General features: G+C 37.6%; 1 protein-coding gene across 1 annotated transcript in view; it reads left to right on the plus strand.

Annotated features, from left to right (window-relative positions):
* MAN1A1 (mannosidase alpha class 1A member 1) overlaps positions 1 to 22,319 on the plus strand; it is a 135,332-nt gene that overhangs the window by 14,975 nt on the left and 98,038 nt on the right. Inside the window, exon 2 of the mRNA XM_033512824.1 lies at positions 15,715 to 15,811. Within this exon, the coding sequence (XP_033368715.1) occupies positions 15,715 to 15,811 (97 nt within the window). The remainder of the gene's footprint in view (positions 1 to 15,714; positions 15,812 to 22,319) is intronic.

Here is a 22,319-nt window from a genome sequence, read left to right on the forward strand (position 1 = left end):
GCAGTTCACACATCCCTCAATGTTTATGTAACTATAGATGTAGCTGGGCGTTTCCTAAGGTCTTTCTACAGGGATAACCACAACTTTTTGTTTGCGTTGGAGATTAGGGGGCTTGGTAGTGGGAAAAGGATAAACTTGGAAAAGGGGTTGAGCCTCGAGTTGGATAGAGAGCATTCCTGGTGGAAAAATTTGAGATTTAGGGAAGAAATGTGAGACTAAAGGACAATATATTTAATTTTCAAAAAATGTTTCACCCAAAAGTAGAATCTTCAGAATTTACAAAAGTTGCTCGTGGGCAGGCAGTAAGCCAGAAATGAAAACTGACAAGACCTGTCAAGTAGGCTGCTGGGGAGGCTCAGTCCCTGCCTGCTCTGCTCCTCAGCCATCAGCCTGCCTGGAAGGGGCTTGTCAAATCCATCTTTCTATCCACAGCAAGAGAAGTTGATGTGTGTTTTCCTTGTATATGTTTGGTTGGTTGGTTGTTTTCTGTGCATTGAGGGAGAGCTGTTTATAAACATAGGCAGTAGATTTTCGACAGCAAACTTCATCCCTGGCTTTACTCTGCCAGACACTTTGTAGCTTGGTGACCTGACATAGATATTTTTTTGAATTATTATAATGATTTGGATGTTTTCTTTTCACTTTTGCCATATAAATGCTTATCTTTGAAGTAGATATTAGCAAAGATACATATCTTAGCTAAGTAGTTCTTAGCAAACAGCTGCAACAAACCCCCCTAGCTTGTTTTCATACGATGATTTGGGTTGGATGAAACTTTAAAGATCATCTAGTTCCAAGCCCCTGAAGTTGGAGTTTTAGGCTGTACTGTCCAAAACAGTTGGACGGAGAGCAAGGACTTTGTCTTGTCTGTACTGTAGTTTACACTAAGTACTCTGATTGATCTCCTTAAGAAGTCTTGAACTGCAAGTGAGGAATCGACAGAGGTTCTGGGAGACTTGTGTGGTTTTACATACCTTCCTGAAAAAAGCAAGAGAATTTAAAAAAAGGAGTGGCTGGAAAGCAAGTCACATCCGCAGTTTTTCCTTTCTCTCAGTAGCTGGCTTTCCTGTTCCTTCTTAGGAAGGGTCAGAAATTACAGGTGGTTGTTGGATGCACTGTATTATGGAGAAGCATCACACTTTCTATGTTTTTTCATGATAGCTTATGTATTTGTCTGAGGAACCATATATGCTGAGAAACTGTAAGTTTAGATGGCAGTGAAAAGCTGAAATTTTCACCCACTGTGGGAGATGGGGTTGTTTGGCCTGGAGAAAAGGAGGCTCAGAGGGGATGTTATTGGTCTCTACTACTGCCTGAAAGGAGGCTGTTGCAGGGTGAGGTTCCTCTTCCCCAGGTAATGAGCAATAGGACAAGGGGGAATGGCCTCAGTTTGCACCAGTGGAGGTTTAGGTTGGGTATTAGGAAAAGCTTTGTCACAAAAAACATTGAAACAGGCTGCCCAGGGTATCCCCATCCCTGTAGGTATTTAAAAGATATGTAGTTGTGATGCTTAGGGACATATTTTGTTGGTGGCCTTAGCAGATACGTGTTAATGGTTGGACCTGGTGGCCTTAGAGGGCTTTTCCAACCTTAACAATTCTATGACTCAATAATAGGTCTCTACTGGCAGTGTTGGGTGGAAGGTATCTCCTGTGGTGCTTGAAAGTCATCATGCCATTATCTGTGTTACAGATAGTGCAAACTAAAATTATATTTTATTTGTGCTGTAAAAACTGCATTTGACGTGCTTTTTGTTAACAGTTTAGGAAATGCAGTATGAAGTTTGGGCCTCTGACCATCTGCTCTCTCAAATCCTTCAGTATTCTGTTAGGTTGTCATTGTATCTTCTGGCAATGATTCTTGAGTGTTTGCCTTTTCAGTAACAAACCTAATTGTTTGTGTGTTTCATTTCTTCCTTTTGTCTTTTACAACGTCATTCAGGAACTATCCTTACTTTTTCCATGTCTTTATTTTTTATCTTGTTGCCCATTTTTCAGCCTTTCCATTGAGGAAAATATTTTCATGCCTCTTAATTGAATCCTTCCTTTTTCTTCTGTATCCTCTGCTGCCAGGAGGTGTTTGGAACAGACCACTAGTACCCTTCGTGGCTGTTTTTGTCTCATAATGGCTTTATGGTTTTGCATTCATTTTCTTGTACAACTGAGCATCTGATTCCTTTTGACTGTCATGAAAACATGATCACAGGCATTCTCCATAGGCCTATGACAGTTCTTCCCAAATTCATGTGGAGCTGATGAACTATTAACCATCCTATGATTTGCTATATTACTATATCTGCTTATTGCTGAGGAAGATTTGGAAAAATAAGAAAAATACTGTGTAAAGCACTAGTATGCTGTATGTAGCACTGGAAGAGATACTACTTAAGGGTTAAATTAATTTTAGAACATAAAAGCAGATTTGTTTAAACTTTAAGTTTGTTCTTAAGCAGCATCCTTCCACAAAAGGACCCATGGCCTATACTTTTCAGTATAAAGGACCCTATTTCCAAGGTGCCATCATTACTCCAGCCTGATGGAAGGAAATATGATACCAATAAGTACATTGCACCTGCTGGATATGAGGAAAGTATCTTATTACTATTTTTGCAGATGTGTTTACATGAACTGGAAAGTTAATTTACCAATCCAGCCACTGTTTTGTGTCATGTATATACTGTAGTAGTGTAATTAAGCAAAAGTTGTAAGGTCTGATTGTCTTGTATTTGGGGAGCTTGACCAGCACAGATTGTGTCAGGATCCACAGGGCACCTAATCAAATAAATATTTCAAGAGGAAAAAAATGCCACACAAAGAATAGTAATGTTTAGGCAGCTTTATTTCAATACCGTGATAAAACTGCTGAAGGAAAATAGTTGATACACGTTTCCTGTTTTGGTGGTTATTTCATTGTTTGCACAGCTAGATGTGATGATTAATTTACAGCAAGAAATTTTCACCTCAGAAAAGTTGCTGCTATGCAACCCATGTTTCCTGGAGATAGTTTGAGGGCTGCAGAAATAAATATTTCTTAAAATAAATTTTTTTCTGAAGTCAAATGCAGCCCTAGAAAAGCTGTTTGATCAATTCTGACCAAGATAAGTAGATGTAAACATGAGATGGGGAAAAATAATGAATTTGTAGATGACACTGGATCTTAATCACGTTTTTCCAGGTCTGACTATCTTAACTGTTCTTCTTGGATCTTTCTGCACTAATGCCATAAGCAGATAGCTCTTACTTCCTGTCAGAAATGAGCTGGCAGTGTTTTGCATAGCTGACATTTATTTCTTTCAATATAGAAGATACCTTGAAATATTTCTGAAGGCTGGGAAAAGACTTCAACAATTCATGATTTTCATCTGGAATATTTTAAACAGCCACAATCTTGGGCTGAAATTTGAGTCCTGTCCTTGTTGATTGGGAAAAGCAAATCAATCTGCTTGCCCTGTAAAATGTGCATACATATCTGCAATCCATACTGAACTTGGTGGGTCTGCAGGATAACTTGGTTGGGAGGTATGAGAAGGTCCTTGATCCAAGGTCAGACAGGGCTGCTTAGGTCTGGGTCTCCCTCCACAGTGCTGGAATCCCCTGGAGCAGGGCTGGCACAGCCACTGTGGGCAGCTTGCACCTCTGCTTCCCTGGCTCCTTGTCCTTATGCACCATCTGAACCCTGCTAAATTTCATGAAGTATTTGTCAGCCTGTTCTCCAGCCTGTTTTGACCTCTGCCAACAGCAGCCCTGGCTCCCAGATAGGATTTCCTTCCCCCACCCCAAAGTGGTTGCTTACAAGCTTGGTAAGATTGCACTGCATCCTATTCTTCAGGTGCCACCTGCTTTTGACCCACATGTAACAGGTCTTCAGCTGCTGGGAAACAGTTCCATCCTTTTGCCCTAATTCCAGGATATTAGGCTGAAGAGACTTCTCTGGCAGTAGCGGTGATGATGCAGACTTAGCCCTTGATCAACTGCGTATCTGGTTAATCTATGTAAATACTCTCCAGTGAACTGGCTCTGACTTCGGACCGTGCCACAATAATGAGCTTTAGCAGTGAAGTACTTCAGCTTCTCTGACTGGGTGCTAGAGAGAGGAGAGGGAAGGGCAAAGGAAAAGTTGGCCTTTGTCAAAGCTGGTGGTCTGAGCATGGGTGAAGTATTTATTGTCAGTACCCAGCATTTTTGAAAACTCAAAGTGCACTGCACTTCATGGATTCAGGGGCAGCATCAAGCTCTAGTAAGTTTCTCATTAGCTGGGAAACTCCAGTAGCTTTTGTAGCTTGTTTGTGTTTTCACTTACTGTTATTAGCCATTTAACTTAAGTTGGTAATGTCCCCAAACCAACTAATAATGCCAGGCTCACAGTTTCATTTTTTTTCTTAAAAAAACCCCTACAATTAAAAAAACATTTAAAAATACTTGCTTCAATCAAATGTAAGTAAATAAAAGAAAGTGCAGTTAAAGAAAAATTGCTCTTAGAAAATACATCTGAAATTTTGCCTTTCAGTGCCAGTTTGGCATTTGTCTCACCACTAAAACTTCTTTCCATCTTGTCGCTTCCAATTCCCTGGTGGGGAAGCAGGATTGTGGGATGAATGTAGACTAATATTGCAAGGGAGAGAAACTTCAGGAAGGTTGTTGTTGCTTTTTTTAGTTGTTGTTCCTGTCTTAAAAGACATGCTGGAGAGACCTGGATATATTGATGATTAACATTGAACAAGGGTGCCAAAACTTTGTTACTGACTTTAGCAGCAGAGCAAAACTTAGAAATGTGTAAGGAGAGACAGGTTCAAAATGCTTGAAGGTATCTTCATTTTTGTGTATGTTAATCATGCTCTGAAACAGCAGCTTGAGTCACCTTGATGTTAATCACTTCCTGTGGCTGTGCTGTATTGCATAACATTGCTTATTATTGTACTGCTTATTTTTTTATTTGTGTTGCCCCTGCTGAGATTTGGAACTTCACTAGCAGCGTGGCTATAGATTGCTAGGTACCAAAACCAAGCAGGACATACAGTAAATGCCATGAATAATTTATAATCTAATTAAAAGAAAACTTTACCCAATAATTTCTTAAAGAATAGTAGGAAAAAGAGAACAAAAGCATGATTGTATCATGCAGGTGCAGGAGCTGCTGTTCATCTTGGGAGTTCTTGGAAACTGTAGCAAGTCATAAGTAGACCAAGAAAAAAAAAATGACACTGAGTGGGATGAGTCTATGTATACCACTATTCTTCATAATAGTAGTATTTCCACAAATTGCTTGCTTTTTTCCTTCACTTTTATGACATTAATCAAATTGTGCATGAACTTAAGAGGCTGCTACTAATTCTGCAATTTTTTATACAAGTCTTCAGTGCTTTTATGTTTTAAGTAAAAATGTTTGAACTTTCTTTCTGGTTATTGTCAGTAATGAACAATGACCTGAGTTCTTCCACATTACCTCATGATGTCATTTGCTTCTCTATTAACGGGTGTTTCATTAACATAAAACATCTGTGTGATCTGGTTCTTTTAAAAAATAGCTAACAGTTACTCTCCTTAGACAAAAAAACTAGAACAATAGAGTGTCACCACAGAGCTTTAAGAAAAAAATAAATATCCAAACTGCTGAAATAATAGGTTGTCTGTAGAAACATCATCTATCTCTTGTGCTAGTGATAAGGAAGTACTTTTTCCCTGTATCTGTTAAAGAGCCCATCTGATTTTTTATGTTAAGTATTAAAGAAGACAGCCTTGGAGAAATGCAGTGGTTTTGAGTGACAGGCTGTAGGCTTCATTTTTTTTCTGAAATGCACATCTTAGTAACAGTTGCTAAGTTGTAAGGTAGAGGCTGTATGGCTTGTTCTTTAGACTGCACCTTTGTTTGGAGCTGGATGGAAGATTTCCACCTTGTTTTTGTATACAGACATAAATGGCAAGTGACATAAGTTGAAAAGGAACATTTTCAGTTATTAATTTAAATTTTTCAAAATTTCATAATACTGCGTCTCAGTACTATATTTTCTTTTATTTTTCCACTTAGTCCTGTAGTTAGTGGGAAAGCATTGTTGGTTCACCCACTAGTAACTGAGAGCTGGAGGAAGAAGGAGTTCAACAATATCCTAATTGATGCTTTCAAGGCAGTTATTTTTGGGAAAAACTATTTAAATGCCTACAGAACATACTCAAATCATAGCTTACCTGGGAGGGGAAATAAAACAATAATAATAAAAAAAAGGTTATTCAAACCCCTCTGTTTGATAAGGAAATAGAATTTTCTTGCATATCTATTTAGTTTTCTATGCTTTTGGTGGAAGACAGCTAGAGTTGAGTGATTAAATCTAAAACTGAGCTAAAACTGATCTACTCTGGCTGGTTCAAGGTGGGATGAATGCTGCTATATTATACGGGCAAGATTTTTGAACCACACTTTTTTCTATTTCCCTGAAATAGCTGATTTAATTTGGCTGAAATTAGACTTTTGGTTACAGAAGGTGCAAGGGCAGTGCTCTTTGTGGGAAGGGCTGTACATTTTTCTTGCCTTCTTAGTTTTTGATTAGTCAAGGAAAGAGTCTCAGGATATTTCTATGCTGCACCAAATAGTTTGTTTTTCTCGTAGGTGTACTGGTCAGATGGCCAGGTAAGAGGCAGGCTGTAAATATTGGCTAATATACTGACTGAATTATATGAATATACGAAGTATGCAGGAAAACTCTTCCTTCCTGAAGGTATTCCTGCTGGTTTCTCTGACTTATCACTCTTCTTTTGAAATGAACAATTCACTAGTTAATACACTATAGCCCAGCTCTCAGAAACTAATAGAAAAACATCCTGGTATCTCCAGTTTTTCAGTAAATTTATAATTTTAGCAGTACATAACTGTTAACAAAGACAGATATTTCAGTTATATTCAAGTAACAGAGAGGTATGCCTGACAAATGAGTAAAACGTGACTTGTTATCATGGTCTAGTTTCATATGTCATACAATCATTTTCAAATAACTTTTTTTTTTTTTAATGCAGACATCAAAGCATAAGGGTGGCTGTTCTTATTAGTCATTTCTTATATGAAATAGTCTCTTTTTTCTTGTGTCCTTGTGCATTAAATAAAATACACAGTAATAGAATAAGTGCAGAAAAATACCTTACCTGAAAATTTCCTGTTCTCTTTAGTTACCTTTTAATTAGAATTCTTGTTACAGAATTAATAGGATAATTGATTCCTTTTAAAATGAGTAACAGAATGAAGCACTGTGTGGAGTCTGTCCCTGGTTAATAAATGATGCCCAGAACGGCATATGATGAATATTAGTTGGATAGTTTAATACAGTCCTAAGGAGGCTTACAAGCTACTGTGAGGAATAGAAAATATAAGAATAGAAGCTTATCTGTAACTTAACACATGAGGGAATAATACTTAGCATTTTTGTCAGGCTTTCCATTTGAGAAGTTTGAAGTCCTTTGCAATAAAAATGATGAATTAATTCTCAGAATAGGCCTTGAGATTTTTATTTTCTCTTTCTTCTTTTTTTTTTCTATGCAAATGCTAGATTTTTTTTTTTTTTTAATTTGTCTTTGTGGGCAAGAAATAAATTATTTGTAAGATACTTAAATGCTGAGGAGTAGTAGGACTTTACTAGCATATCCCTTTAATGCAGATCATTAAATACAGAACCATATAAAGTATTCCATGGTATGATATGCATGTTTAATATTAATGGAAAATCCTGTAAATCAGTTTGGCTACCTTAGTTTTATAGTCATGATAAGAGGTATGGGTATTTCCCCCACTTTGTGTCTGGTGGTGCCCTACACTGGGGCAGCACTGCTGGAGGAACCTATGTGTTGTTAGTAGTCCTTCATTCCTATCACAATGCACAAGGAAGATGTGAGCACCTAAATGTTCCCCAAACCCTTGTCTGCTGCTTAGTGGAAAAGGGCGATTGGGAATCCTTGGTACTGGGCCATTAAATCATACTAAAGTCTCCTTTGTGGCTTTTCTTGGCTGGGTGGAGGTCCCATCAGGAAGCACTCACGGGAGCTCCTCCAGCCTGCCAGGGCTTCAGAGCATGGTTATCATCCACCTACTAAATTAGAAATGGTGACACTTTGGCAGTGACTATTAAACAAGCATTGACACTGTGTGGTAGGCTTTTAGCTCGGGATGATGCTGTTAGGAAATGAGGTTATAAACACCAAAAATCTGTCAAGCTCCTGATTTGCAATAATCTCCCTGCTGACAGATAAGAAGTGATTATTTATATGAAGGTTCATAGTGACAGGACTTATTTTACATGTCTTGAAGGAAAAAAACAGATTTCTGTTGCCAGTAGAGAAAGGGAGTCTGTCATTTGTATCTTCTGTCAGATTCAAGAGAAAAAAATAAACAGTATCAACTGAGATGAACCTTTATATATTTGAGTTTATTTCTTCAGCTTGTTTCTGGAGTAAGAAATAGTAACAGAAAACAAAGAGCTTAAAATAAAATTCAGTCAACTATAATTGCTAATTTTTAGTTTAAAAATAAACTCAGGACACAATTCTACCTACAGAAAACAATGATTTAAACATAAACCAGTTTTAGCTAGTTATCTAATGAATCTTGGTGTTCACTTAAAAAGCTAACTTTTAGTTTTCATTTTGTGAAAAGTTGCTTATAATGAATTCTGTCAGCAGTCCAGCATAACAGTAGACAGAGTAACTGAAAGAGCCTAAAGCAGACATGTATCACTGTTAGTCAGATCTGCATGTCTGCTTAGATAAGGTTATGAACTAATCAGCAAAGTAACTATAGTAGAACACTTTACATCTTTACCTAGAATTTCCATTATAGAGCAAGTCTGAACACACTGTGAATACTGATAAAAATTACTTTAAAAAAAAAAGAAAGTTAAGGTAGTTACTGTGATCAAAACATTTCCAGATGGAAAAGATATTGGAATGTATTAGGATTGCTTGCAGAACTGCAAGAAAAGATTGAAATAAAAGGTTTAAAGCACTACCAAAGCAATAATAGTGAATATTGACAAAGGTAACAAAGATCATGCTCAGAAACAAGGGAAATTGTGAAATGAATTTGCAGTGTAGTTGTGCTTACTAATCCTACAAAAAGTGTTATGTATTGAGATAAAAGAAAAGTCACTTATTACTTCATGTTTTCAAGATCCATATTATTCAAGAAAAGCTCCATAAACTTGGTTAATAACATGTATTTCTTTAAAGTTCAATGTTACATTAAATACCATAGTATTGAAGATGATGAAACACAAATACAATACTTTCGATAACTAAAGAAAAAAAGGCTGTGTGTTTCCAAGAATTACTCACTGTGGTAATCAGTAGATTCAGTAAGAGCATATTAAACAAAGCTTTCATATATACAGCAGAGCTTTTTGAAAATGATAGTGAATCAGCTGAAGGTGGATCATACAGTTTTTCACACAGAAATCATAATTGGTGGCAATAATTTCAAAGGTAGTGTTGCATTTGCTAATAATAATTTTTTGTAATGATTTTTTCAGCTGTGCTGCAATTTGGTTGGTACTGAGTGGCTGTGGAAACAGTTGAGAACAGGGTTTTCACTGAGCTTTGGACAGGATGACTTAGAGAGAGTCTCTTCCTACCTCAGCCCTTCTGTGATTCTGATTCACTGAGTCTTAGTTAGCTTGTTGGTTAACATTGGTGGGAGCAGAAAGAATATAAGGCTTTCTAAAACTTGAGGTTTTGTTAATGTTGATGTAATATTTCATCAGAGCAACGAAACCAGCTGGGGGTTGTGTTGTGGTCACAAACTTCCTGCACTGATGAGAGACACTGAGGTGGGTTCACCAGGGCCAGCAGCCAAGCACCCACACAGCTGTTGGCCCAGGTGGGCTGCAAGAGAGAACAGGAAGAATGAAACCCAAAGAGGAGGTGGGTCAAGATGAAGCCCATTTATTAGGTGAAAGGAGGAGGGGACAGGGACAAATGATGCAAAGGCATATCCTCTGATTGTGGGAGGATCACTCATATCCTCCCACAATCAGACTGATGCCCAGTCGCTGAACACCAGCCACCTTGGGAAGCTGCTCTTTCTTCCTCTGTCCCAGTTTTTGTTGCTGAGCATGTTGTTAACATGGTAGGAAATAACCCTTTGACCAACTGGAGTCAGCTCTCCCAGCTGTCCCCCCCTCAACCTTATAGCCACCTCCTCCATTCTCCCTCTCAGAGGCAGTGGAAAAGGGGCAGGAGCTGAAAAAAGAGAAAGCCTTACTGTTTTATAAGTGCTGTTCAGCAACAGCCAAAACATTGTGTTATCAGCGTTATTTCAGGCACCAATTCAAAACACCATATGGGCTGCAGTGATGGATGCTAACTCCAACCCAGCCAGACCCAGAACAGTCCTCAGCTATGCAAGTTGATTTGTGCAGGAGGAAAATTCAAGTGGAATGTCTGTTTAGGTTTCTTACTAATTCTAGGGACTTCCTTACCCTTCCTCATACAGTGGAAAAATGATGTTTTAGTTACAGCAGCAAGGAGAGAAGATGTAGGGAGACTAGTCTGACTGAACATGTAGTTCTGGTGAGGAGTTTAAAAGGTGAGAATAACTTAAATGTGTAGAAAGATCAGTGTAAACTGAGAAAGAAAAGATTATTTAAGCTAGGTGTGGGAGTTAATAGAAAAATAGATAAACTGTTACATTTTCTTCAGAGGTTTGTTGCAGGGGGAGGTTTGACTTGGGAGGGAGTTGTTTGGGATTTTTTTTGTCTCTTCATATCTTTCAGGACCTTGGTCTTCTGCCTTCTGTCTCTGTCTTGGCAAAATTTAAATGGCTCTGTTGAAGGTCAGAATGGTACTATTTCATACAATTAATCCTTTTTCTACTTTAATATCCCAGTTTAAAAGGTGGTTTAATTCTTTCCCTGACATTCTCTTTGGCATCTCCCCCACTTATATGTAACTGCTAAAAATAAACCTTATAAAGTTATTATTTTCACTGCACCTGGTACTGCAATAGTTTCCATCTAAACACCACTATTACTGTGCCGATTCAGCATCGCTGTTGTTTTCTGTCAATGTTTGAACAGAACTGTGTTTTGCAGATTTCAAGTGACTTAAATGGGCTTTGAAAGAAGGCAGCAACTAAAATACCAACAAATGAATGCATTATCATCATCTTTTAGTTGGCCAATACTTTGGCTGTAGGAAAGGGTTCTGTTTCTGTTTCTCTTTTCACAGAACAAGGATCTGTGAGCCCCTTGTAGAGTTTGAGGTTCAATGAACCTTTCCAGGCTCCCCGGTTCAACAAAGACAAGGAGTTACCGGAGAGTGTCTGGCAAAGGGCTAAGAAGATGATGTGGGGACTTGAGCATCTCTCTGTTATGAGGCAAGGCTAAGGGCTTGTTGAACCTTAAGAGGACAAATGAAATAGGATTTTATCAATGCATACAAATATCTTAAGGTCAGGATGGGGTCAGGCTTTTCACCCAGCAACGAGTGGCAATTGGGACAAACTGAAACACAGGAAGTTTCATCTAAATGTGAGGAAGAAACTTCTCTACTGCAAGAGAGTCAAAGCACTGGACCAAGCTGCTGGTTGTGGATTCTCCTTCTCCAGAGATACTCAAAACTTGCCAGAACAAAATCCTGTGCAGCCTGCTGTGGGTGAACCTGCTTTAGCGCTGGGACTGGAAGTGGCTGATCTCCAGATCATCTCTCCTTTCCAATCCCAGCCATTCTGTGATTTATTTTTTTTTAATATGTAGTAAAACTAGAAATATTGAGGGATGCTTCTATGCAAATGTAACTCTGCCTATTAACATCCAAGTATGGAAGACATAGGGAATTATTTAAAACAATTTCATTAGCTATACTGGAGAGGAGTTTGAGAGTACCAGGAATCATCTAGTCAAAAGCTGTTGAAGTATCCCTCATTGGGAATTTCTCCTTTTAACAGCATCAGTAATGTTGTGTTGGTATACCAGATGTTCTCAGTAACTGTGATCTTTAGAAATCTCAAGTGATCAACAGCACTTGTACAAGGAGTCAGAGAAGTGATCAAAAGACTCTTCATGAATTACCAAAAAATAAAAAATAAAAAATCAGTAGATAATGATTTGGTGCTATCCCATGCAAACAAAAAGGTGAAGGTAGCAAAGACAGATGGATTTCTCAAAAAAACCTGTTAAAATTAATTCCCAAAGTACCAGTACTAGTACCAGTTTTGCCTAAGCAAAGAATCCCCTGGGTGAGCTGGGTCTATTAAAATTGCACCTCAATATTTTAGAACCTTTTCATTCTGACATAGAAAGTGAAGTTATTTACAGATAGGAAGTTAATGTGGTGGGAAACTTAATATGATTTTGTAATTTTCACAGCAGGGAAAGAATGTAGAGTATTTCTGATCTGTTGAATCCTAGAAATTGAGACTTCTTGATAGGTTAAATGAGCAGTCACTTGTGTAGCAAGGCAGTGTTGATTAAGGTAGGGTCCTTTGGCTACCCTATCTGCGGGCTCTTTGCCCAGTAACACAAAGTGCTAATAACTTTTTTCTAAGGAGCCATTCACTTTTGTGTCTGTTTGGAATGCCTCATTTCTTTTGAAACACTAGAGGGCTCACCGACTGCTTTTGGAGCTGCCTTTTACTTTCAATGTATGTCCATAAATCCCCAAATGTCTAAGCAAGGATGTCCTAATGGTGCATTTTCTTTGGAGCAAATTTACTTACTTACCTCAGTGGTTTTGTCTAAATCTAGGTTTTCTGGAAGAGCTCTAAAGAACTCTTTAATTAGCCAAAAGGGATGAATTTGAGCTCTCACTCAGTAAATTCTGGTAGGGTTTTTCCTCCTGGAATATTTCCTTAAGTTTAGGTAGAGCAGTTCTTTTTGGTTTATTGTTTGTTTGTTTGTTTGTTTGTTTTGGGGTTTTGTTGGGGTTTCTTTTGTCTGCTTGGCAAACAGCAACATGGGGTTGAAATCCACCCATTGTAATTTCCTAGGAAGCAATTAGATAATTAGATAAATGTACCTGAGTAGCTAGCAGAATGAGAGGAAAGTTTTGTAAAAAAACCCAACAACCCATCTGATGTCCACTGGCACACAATAATAGATATTATTAGAAGGCAGTGTCTACTGCCTGGCTTATCTTCCTGTCTTACTAGCTCAGGGCAATACAATGGCAATAGTGTAATCAGAGTGGTTTCTGCTACCAAAGCACAAATACATTTATGACACAATGATTGAAGTGTCAGTCCATGGGGAAAAACTAATGGCAAGTTTTTCATCATCTAGAACATCTTGTAGCATCGCACACTTTGTGGCTCTTGTGGCTGGACTGAGCCAGTCTGGAGCTGCTCCTGCCTTTCTCTGACTCTGATACTCGTGACAATCTGACTTGGGGAATCAGACAAGACAAAAATGATCCTCAAAACAGCAATGCCACCTGCAAAAGTTTGTCTTTCTTGAACTGACTTGGTTTGGGAATAGATGACCACTGTATTTCTTATGCAAGTGAAGGAGCACAGATGTGCTAGGAGAAAAGGGGAAGGACAATGGTGGGAGTGGCTTGAGCAATTATAATGTTGTTATAATACTACATATTTAGGCCCTTTGATTCAGGCCACCTAATTCCAAGTTTAGTTTATTTAAAAAAAAAAAAAAAGCCCTTTTGTGTGGTGTGTCCTGATTAAGATTAAGCAAAGGAAAAGATTCTGATGTGATTGCATTAGAAAATAAGCTTTGAGAAAGCATAGGATTTAGCCTCCCAAAATCTCTGAGAATTTGTACGTTAATATCTAAAGCTGAGCTTGCAGATCTTGGATATGATGGCAGGGCAGAATAAGTCTTTCTTGTATAGTAGACAAAATTACCAGAAAATTTCAATTGATAAATTATAAAACATGCTGTGGAGAAGTGATTGGTTTCTTGATTGGTTTCATGTAGTCTTGATCCTTGTAGCCAGGGATTGGGAAAGCCCCATAGTCATAAAGTCTGCCAGTTGGCTGCCTATTAAGAGTTCTGCTTTGAGACAAAAATCTCTGTCCTGGGAGAGCTCCTAAGCCATTCTGCAGTGAAGTCAAGCAATGGACACAGCTCCTGCCATCCGGCATATCACTGCCATCCATGGCCTGAGACCATTTCCACAGAGTCTCTGACTTGCTGCCTTTCAGCTGAGATCTTACACCAGGCTAATCTTTTGGTTGAAAATGCACACATATTAGCTGCTGTTGCCAATTTTTATATTTGTAAACCTGAACCGGTAGTGTAGATTAACATCCATGAATTTTCCTGAAGGATAGATGTGCATTTTTTCTCCCACTAATACTGGAGAAATGTTTATTCTCATAGGTATAGCAGTATTCTAGAAAATCTGTTGTCATTTATTATGGTATGGCTTAATGCAGATTTTTAATTGACATAATTTCTCTGTGGTTTGAGCAAAGGAAAGAGGAAGGGAGAAAGTGCAGGATTACTATTATCAGCATGTCCCAAGGCTGCTGCTTTTAAATTTAGGGTTGTAACTGTTATTTAACAGAATTATCCTTGACACATGGCCTAAAGAAGAGGTCTGATAGCAAGGACAGAGCAGTGTTGTCATCTGACAGCCTGAAGCAGTATCTTTGAAAAGGTCTGTAATTGTCACTTTTTGTCTAGAAGATGACCTCTGGCATTCCCAACCCTACACTGTCTTGTGGAAGAGGGGAGGAGGGACAGCAAGGAGGCAACATCTTTCTTTCTGTTACATAAAGTCATGCTGCTTGTGGTGTCCTTTAAAGAAGACTCTTCCTGAGCAGGTGTTAGAAGTGGTGGTTGGTTAGGGGAGGTGTTGGATCTGCTGGAGTGGCGGTGGTTTGTCACAGAGCTGTATGCATTCTTCTCCCCCCACATTTGGGGAGGGGCAGGTGAGCTCCTGGACATGCACCTGGACCACCCTGAAAAAGGACAGTTCAGACCAGATAGGTCTGGTGATGGTGGTGGAGTGTGAGCTGTTCTTGAGTCAACCCAATCCCAACTTCTGGTGTGGATACCCCCTGCTCTTACTGCAGCACTGCTGGGCTCTGCAAGGCTGTGTCCCAAAGCAGTATTTATCTGTGGTGCACCTCTTCTCGTGCAAAATATGACTTGGTAGTGATAAGTTTAGTTGTAAATGTTTTGTCTCTTTGTGCAGAATGACATGTGAAAGTAGCCACAGATGCATTTGTAGTCATAAAAGATTGTATTTTAAAAATCTCAAAACATTTCCCAGCTGTTCTGCCTGCCCGCTTTACCATCCTTCTACTGTTACTAGCTGTGCTGAGTTTGAACCAGCAAGCAGGTGTCTGCCAGAATCTGTAAACTTTATTTTTACCTTAAAAAATCTAAAGGTTCTAGGGGAAAAACCTTCCTTTAAAATATTTCTTCTCGCAGTTTTTGAGGTATATGCTAAAGGGAAATAAAATCTCAATTGAATTGATATAGGACACAATGAATTCCCTTCCTAAAAATTAGTTATTTTTGAGTGTGTCTTGACCATAAGCTTGCAGGTAACAGAAGTGGAGAGGACAGTCATGTAATTCTTATAGCAGCCATCCCACTGCTACCTGGAAAACAATGCTATTGTTATTCTTTATCGAATATTTCATAGATCTAATGCTTACAGCAGGACTTTGGTTAAGAATTGAATTAAATGTTTTTAATATTGGGAATATTCTCAAGTGGGTGTTTGCTGTGGCTTCTTGCTAAATCAACATTATAATCCTGCTTTCGTTTCCCTACAGATGATGAAGCATGCCTGGGATAATTATAAGCGTTACGCATGGGGATTAAATGAACTGAAACCCATATCTAAGCAAGGACATTCAAGCAATTTATTTGGTGAGTAGAGTGTATTTTTGTGCTTAGTGACGTTAGCACAAAACAGTAAATCAGCTGAAAAGCTTATAAGTGATAAACATGTTTTCTTTTGCTCCCTGTCATGCAGCATGATGTTTCTTGCTTCTGTTATGTATAAAAAGTAGCAGTAAATGAAGGTGCTTTCTGTGACTTTTATAGATTAGTGTCTGAATGAGGATAAATGGAGCATGGCATTGCTGCATGATAAAAATATAGTTTTGCTGCAATAAATACTGTCCTGTCTTAAACATTTACTATGGAAATAATTGATGCCACATTCAATAAGCAAGGAACTAAGAGAGAGGAGGAGAAATCCTATACAAGGAAAAAACAGTACTCTCTACAGTCAAAAAGGCAGCTGCAGCTGTGTGCATTTCTTAGGAATTTATTTCCATTTCATGTAAAAATTTGTTGATTTGTATCAGACTCCCTTATCAGGCTTTCTTTTTCATTAATGCAACTGTTGTTTGCACCTCTAAATATTGTACAGGAGATGTTAAATAAAGCCCAAGTTGTTATCAGTGTAGAACAAATATGGGACTGAAAAGTTCTAGTAGGAGAGGCACACAGTAAAAATCCAGTGTAATGAGTCAAAATTTCCTCAGTGTCCAAGTGGGACTTGTGGCTGGATAAATAGCAGCTGAAGAGAAAGAGCATTCTGAGAAAGCATAAGAAAACAGTCCTATGAACTGTCATTATCTTCAGTTTTGCAGAAGAATGAAAATTTAAACTGTTTGACACCAATTTTTCTATTCAAATAGCTTGTTTTCCAAACAGAAAGCTGAAAAATGACTAATTTCTATAGCCGAGACAAAATCAATACATTATTTTGATTTTAACAGGAACTTACTTTGTTGAATGTTTGCAAAAGATAGCTTGAAGTGGAAACATTTCCTAAAACAGCCTAAATAGAACACTTATCAAATCCCCAACTATATTTGGAGGTTGCTTAGAGACAGCAGTTGTGATTACAAAAATAAGTTGGAAAATACAACATTCTACAATCTACATTGATCTTGCTACCCCAAGGTAACATAAAAAATGTTAATAAGTAACTATTATCTAGTTAGTTATTGGACTTCTTTTTTGAGTTCTTGAAACAGAGTAGTCTGAGTTGACTTCAAGGTTAAGTCATCATATTTCTGTTTCCTTCTCTTCTCTTCTCTAAAAATTCAAATTATTTCTTGTGTTCAGGAGAATGATAGTTGAGTGGTTTAATATATTTGAGAAACTATTTAATGGAATTCTGTTTACTTGCAGTACAACAAAATGGCATGAAATTTCTTGAAAATTAAAATGCTTAATGTAGTTTCATTTGAAAACAGAGATGGAATAAAAATTTCTAAGGTTTGAATTAATAATAATATTGCATGGATTTTCAGAAAAAGCTGTAGATGTATTGACTTGTGAAATTCTTAAGCAGGAGTTCTGTGGATGTTGCATAAATTTAAGTCACTTCAGGCACAATTCTCTGTGAAACAGGACAAGTGTTGAATTGAAAAATAAAACTACATTTAAAGGAGTAAGAGCCAGACTCAGTCTAAATGCAGATCAGTTTCTCATCATGGTCATCTGGTATAAGTTCTTATTGCTGAGGAGTTTTCCTTAGAAACATCTTCAATCTTATTGATCTTGATGCAAATCAAAATAAACATTAGGTCTCTTTCTGCTGAATTGCTTTACAGAATATCAAAGACCTGCCAGCAGGTCTGCCTCATAAGTTACCCTTGCCCAAATCCATAATTGCCTTTTCTTTGTTATAACAAAGCCTTGTTTCTGTAAGTGTCCTAAGATGATTAGATCTGATCTGTACCTTCATGTTTGAATTCAACAAATGCCACCTTTTTCATAAAACAATAAAAGCAAACATCTGTTTGTGTGTTGGATTTCTTTCCTTCATGAAAGGATGGACAAGTTTCCTTATCTTCCTTGTTTCTTATTTAAAAAAAAAAAATTATAAAAATTACAAGTAGTTGACTAATTTAAGGTAATTCTGAATTGTATTAGCAATAGGTTACCTTCAGATCTGTGTCCTGTGAATTTCTTCCCAACCTTCAGAAACCAAGACCTCCAGTTCACTGATAACTATCTCCAATTTGCCAAGACCATCTTTTCTTCTTGCTGACAGGTCTCAATTGTTTTAGAAATACAGGTATCAAATTGTCTTAGTATCAGTAAAACACAGCTTATTTCATTAGGCACCGTTTGATTTTAAGCACTTCTCCTCCTTTGAATTAACTGCTGCATTTACATTGCTTTGAATAAACTGGGAGTGGCTGTTATGGGATAAAGACTTTTGGTATCTCACTGTGAGGAACAGCAGAGTCCAGTGCTGTGTGGTGCTATATATTGCATAAGTTATAGTACAGCTCTCCTGACACAGAAGGAGAGAGTTGTTTTCAAATGATACTGCTTCTATGCTTATTTTTGAAAGTATGAATGCATGGCTCCTTTCTATCTCCATTTTGCAGGTAGATTATAATGACTGTTGTGTCTTGAAGGCAAGTCATAACTGTCATGCTGTGTTTCTCAGAAGGACAAAAATAAGATGGCTTTTGAGAGATGTAATTACACATGGATGTGGCTTAGGAAATATCATCATGAAATACAGACACTGTACCTAGGCTAGGAGAGGAGGAAAATGGCCAGTGGGATGTTGATGGGAGAAAGGGTAGGGACAACTGGAGGTTCTAATTTTGGGGGAAGGGAAAGAACCCTGCTTTAGCACCTTTTACAAATTAGTAGTAGTAGAGCTATCCTCTAGGATATCCTCTAGATCCTCTAGCTGAGGACTTCTTGCTGAACTTGGAAATTACTTATTTTTGTCCTAATCTCAGGCCATGAATACAAATTGTGAAGTCAAGGAACTGCCTTGCTCTTGCTGGCATTCTGCAAGCAGTGTGTGTGGAGGGGTGTATGTGATAAGTTGAGAAAGTCTTTAGACAGGCAGTCTGTAGATATATTCATGAGCAGAATGAGCAGAAGTTGCTTTCTCTCACATGTGCACACCAAGAATAATATATTTTTAGAGAAACACTGAAACATGTGTGAACTGAAATGTTTCTCCTTGAAGCCGGTGCCACATACATGCCTCAATGGCAATGTCTTTTCAGCACATCCGTGCTTTTATTTCCTTTGTATTTGCCATGTTAGGTTTTACCATATTGTAGCAAGTATTTGAAAAGACAGAAATACTTTGATTGGTTTAATTTCATTAAGTGTACAACTGTTTCTAGATGAGTCAAATAAATTGGAATACTCAGCATCTGTCTACACCATATCTGTCCATCAGCAAAACAGGGCATATCTCCTGGCATGAATTCTTCCATGAGTACTAAATCTTGCCTGACTATTCCTAATAGAAAGTAGGCCCTGAGTAAGTGCTGTTAGTTTTTAATACTTTAACCTTTATGCTTCAGGTTACTGTTAACAATGTTAGATGAAGCAGAGATTTATTAATCTACTTTCCTATTGTGAAAGTGGCAAAATTACAATTTTGCCTTTTTTTTCATAGCACTTCAACACCAGCCCCTCAAACTAGGAGCTATTCCTCTCTAAGCCTCCTGAACTAATTTTAAAACTAATGAGTGCTGCTGCACTAGCAGAGAACTCTTTCTAGAAGTGTTTTCTACACATAAGTGACTGTAACTAAAGGGCTTTTTTTAATTATCTGAAGCTGTGTTTCATGTGCAGTATTGTCAGTTTGATATTGTAACTTGTGGGCATAGTATAATTAATCTGTGCAAGTGAAAAAGACCTTTTCTGGAGGCAAAAAGGTAGGCATTTAATGAATACTCACACTCTGTAAACCCCAAAGTACTATAATTTAGCAAGATTCTGCTCCTCCTACTTTGAACAGTTTTTTTGTTGTTTCTTTTATGGAGTATTGAGGTGTATGAATATTTTTAAAGTCTGCCAAAATTTATATCCAAAACTGTCTTGACAGTGTATAGCAATGTATCTTTTCAAACTCTAAGTTTATTAATATAGCCTAGGCAATTAATTGTGCATGTGTTTAAACAACATATTAATTTAAACTGAAAGGACTCGAAATCTTCCCCCGCACCGTAGTCTTGTTTATCTTTACTGTTCCTGCTGTATTCCTTGAAATTTTGTGCTTTGGTATGTGGTTTTCATTTTAGAAGTAAGCCTGACATCTATCTCAACTGAATTAACTTGTGTAAAGAATAAGATTAGCAGATATATGGATGAATTGGTCAACACAGCATTTTTGAGAGGAGGTTATGTTGCACAACAAAGACAAATGTAGTGTCTTTTTAGATTTCCAATAAACATTTTTCAGGCTTATTACTGACCTCTCACTCTCAAATTACTCATCCCAACGCTGAAAAATCAAATGACCAGAGTGAAATTTGGCAGCTCAAATAAGTTACTTGGGGTAGCTTTGACAATGGCAAACTGCAAACAGTTTTGCAAACCCAGAAGGATTTCCCAACAGGCGATAATTGTACTTAGAAATAGAAAATGTTCCTAATTTAAGCTGTCACTTAGTGAAATGGGAGATATAATTCTGAGTTAATACACACAACAGGCAGACTTCATAGTAAGTAGTAAAGCTTGACAACTTTCCAGAACAATACGTGGAGGTCCATAAAAAGCAGCATAGATGGAATGAACAAGGATTTATTGTTCCTTGTGGGGAGTGATATTCTTTGTAAGGAAGGGGTGGAGATAGCAAATTACTAGGCAGAATGTTCAAACAAAGGAAGGTGGTTCGTAACAAAACATGTAGCTGAGCTGCATGGTGCCAGAAGTGTGGTGGATGCCAAAGGCTTCCACAGGAAGTACAGAGATAAGCAACGAAGGAAAAATTTTTTGAGCTTTATCAAATTCAAAGACACCAGAGTTGTCTTTGAACTAAAATGCACAGATGTATAAAATACTGGAGATTTAGAAGAGCATTCTAGAAATATTACTCTATTGTTTCATGTTACACATACGAAAAGCTAGGCTTATTAAAAATTGAATGAATTTTCTTTCTCCACTCTTAACCAGGTGCTAATAGTCACTGAAATTAGAAGTGTTAATATTGCTGAGGGTTTGCGAGTACTTGAGTCGAGAGTTTCATGTTTTGGCATAGCACACTTTAATAATTAATCACTTTTGACACTTTAAATTGCTAATGATATTGGATAGGAACCTTTTCAGTGAACTTTAAATAAAGGAAAACACTGTTCTAAAATATGAGTCAGCTTTTGAAGCAATGCTACGAAAAACCTGCAGCTCAAATCACAATGTTACTTTAGTCAAAACTATATGTATTCTCAAATGCCAAGCTTGGTGTGCAGGGGATGGGAGGAAATTGTAAACTCTCAAATGCACCAACAAGCATTGATTCTGAAGGATTCTATTCCGGACTCTTCTGGCCATATCTAAAAGCCTGGGCTAGACAAGTGAGAACTTATTTTGGCACATGCTACAAAGGTTTTGGCCATAAGCCAGTTGTGATTCTTAAACCATATGGCTATATAAGCTCAGTCACAGAGCTGTGCTAATAAGGTTGTCATTCACATCCAGAGCAGTTCTCCCTGCAGTGCCATCCTGGAAACTCATAGAAAGCTATTCATCCTCTGACCACTCTTCTTATTCTGCTTTTGCAGCCCAGTCCTGAGATGCCACTCCATTCTCTGATGTAATCCCTTCTTTTTTTATTTGTGTGCATGTACACTGGCACTGTTAGATATTAAAAAGCATGCAGTTTAAATGGGCTGACTGTGCATTACCCAGAGGAGATACATTGTACATGTGCTTTACATTGTACAATTCTGAAATGCTGGGTAATAAGCCATTGTGGTTAATAGTCCACAAGTCTTGTTAGCAGTATGTTCTTTTTTTGTGTTCTTCCAGATCATTGCTCAAGATTTTAAGAGTTATACTGGAAAGTAAGTTCTGTAGATGTTTCTTGTTGGTCTACTGGAAATTTCATGTTGACTGATTTCATTTGCATTCTTTTCAGTTAAAAATAATAGGCTATTATATGTGTTCTCTATTAATCTCTTGGGGTAAATGATGCTGTTAGTAAAGAAAAGAGATAAAAGTAAAGGGTTAACAACAGAAGTAAAATGGAGCATATATGAGCACTTGGTCTGGAGGTTTTGGTAGAGATTAATAATTCTTCATTTTGGTAGGCATCTGGTTATCTCTTATCATCAAAATCACTCCCTTTGAGCTTAAGTTTTATGAGTTTCAAGTTCATTTTCTCTACCTTGAGTGTGTGTATGTATAGATATATATATACATATATATATATATATAATTTTTTTTTAATTATCTGCACAATATATTTGTATTTACCTGAGGTCTATGAATTTTATCTGGGTATTTTTTGTGGTATCTTCCTCCTGCCTAGGGCAACTAGGAAACTCTACCATGGTGACTGCAACTTTGCTGGTACTCTACAACACAGTGCTCACTCTTAGTAGGTGTATAGGAAAACAGTCCTCTTGTCCAAATACTCTGTTTCATGAGT

This window comes from Parus major, chromosome 3, assembly GCF_001522545.3.
Source record: "Parus major isolate Abel chromosome 3, Parus_major1.1, whole genome shotgun sequence".
Taxonomy (NCBI): Eukaryota; Metazoa; Chordata; class Aves; order Passeriformes; family Paridae; genus Parus; species Parus major.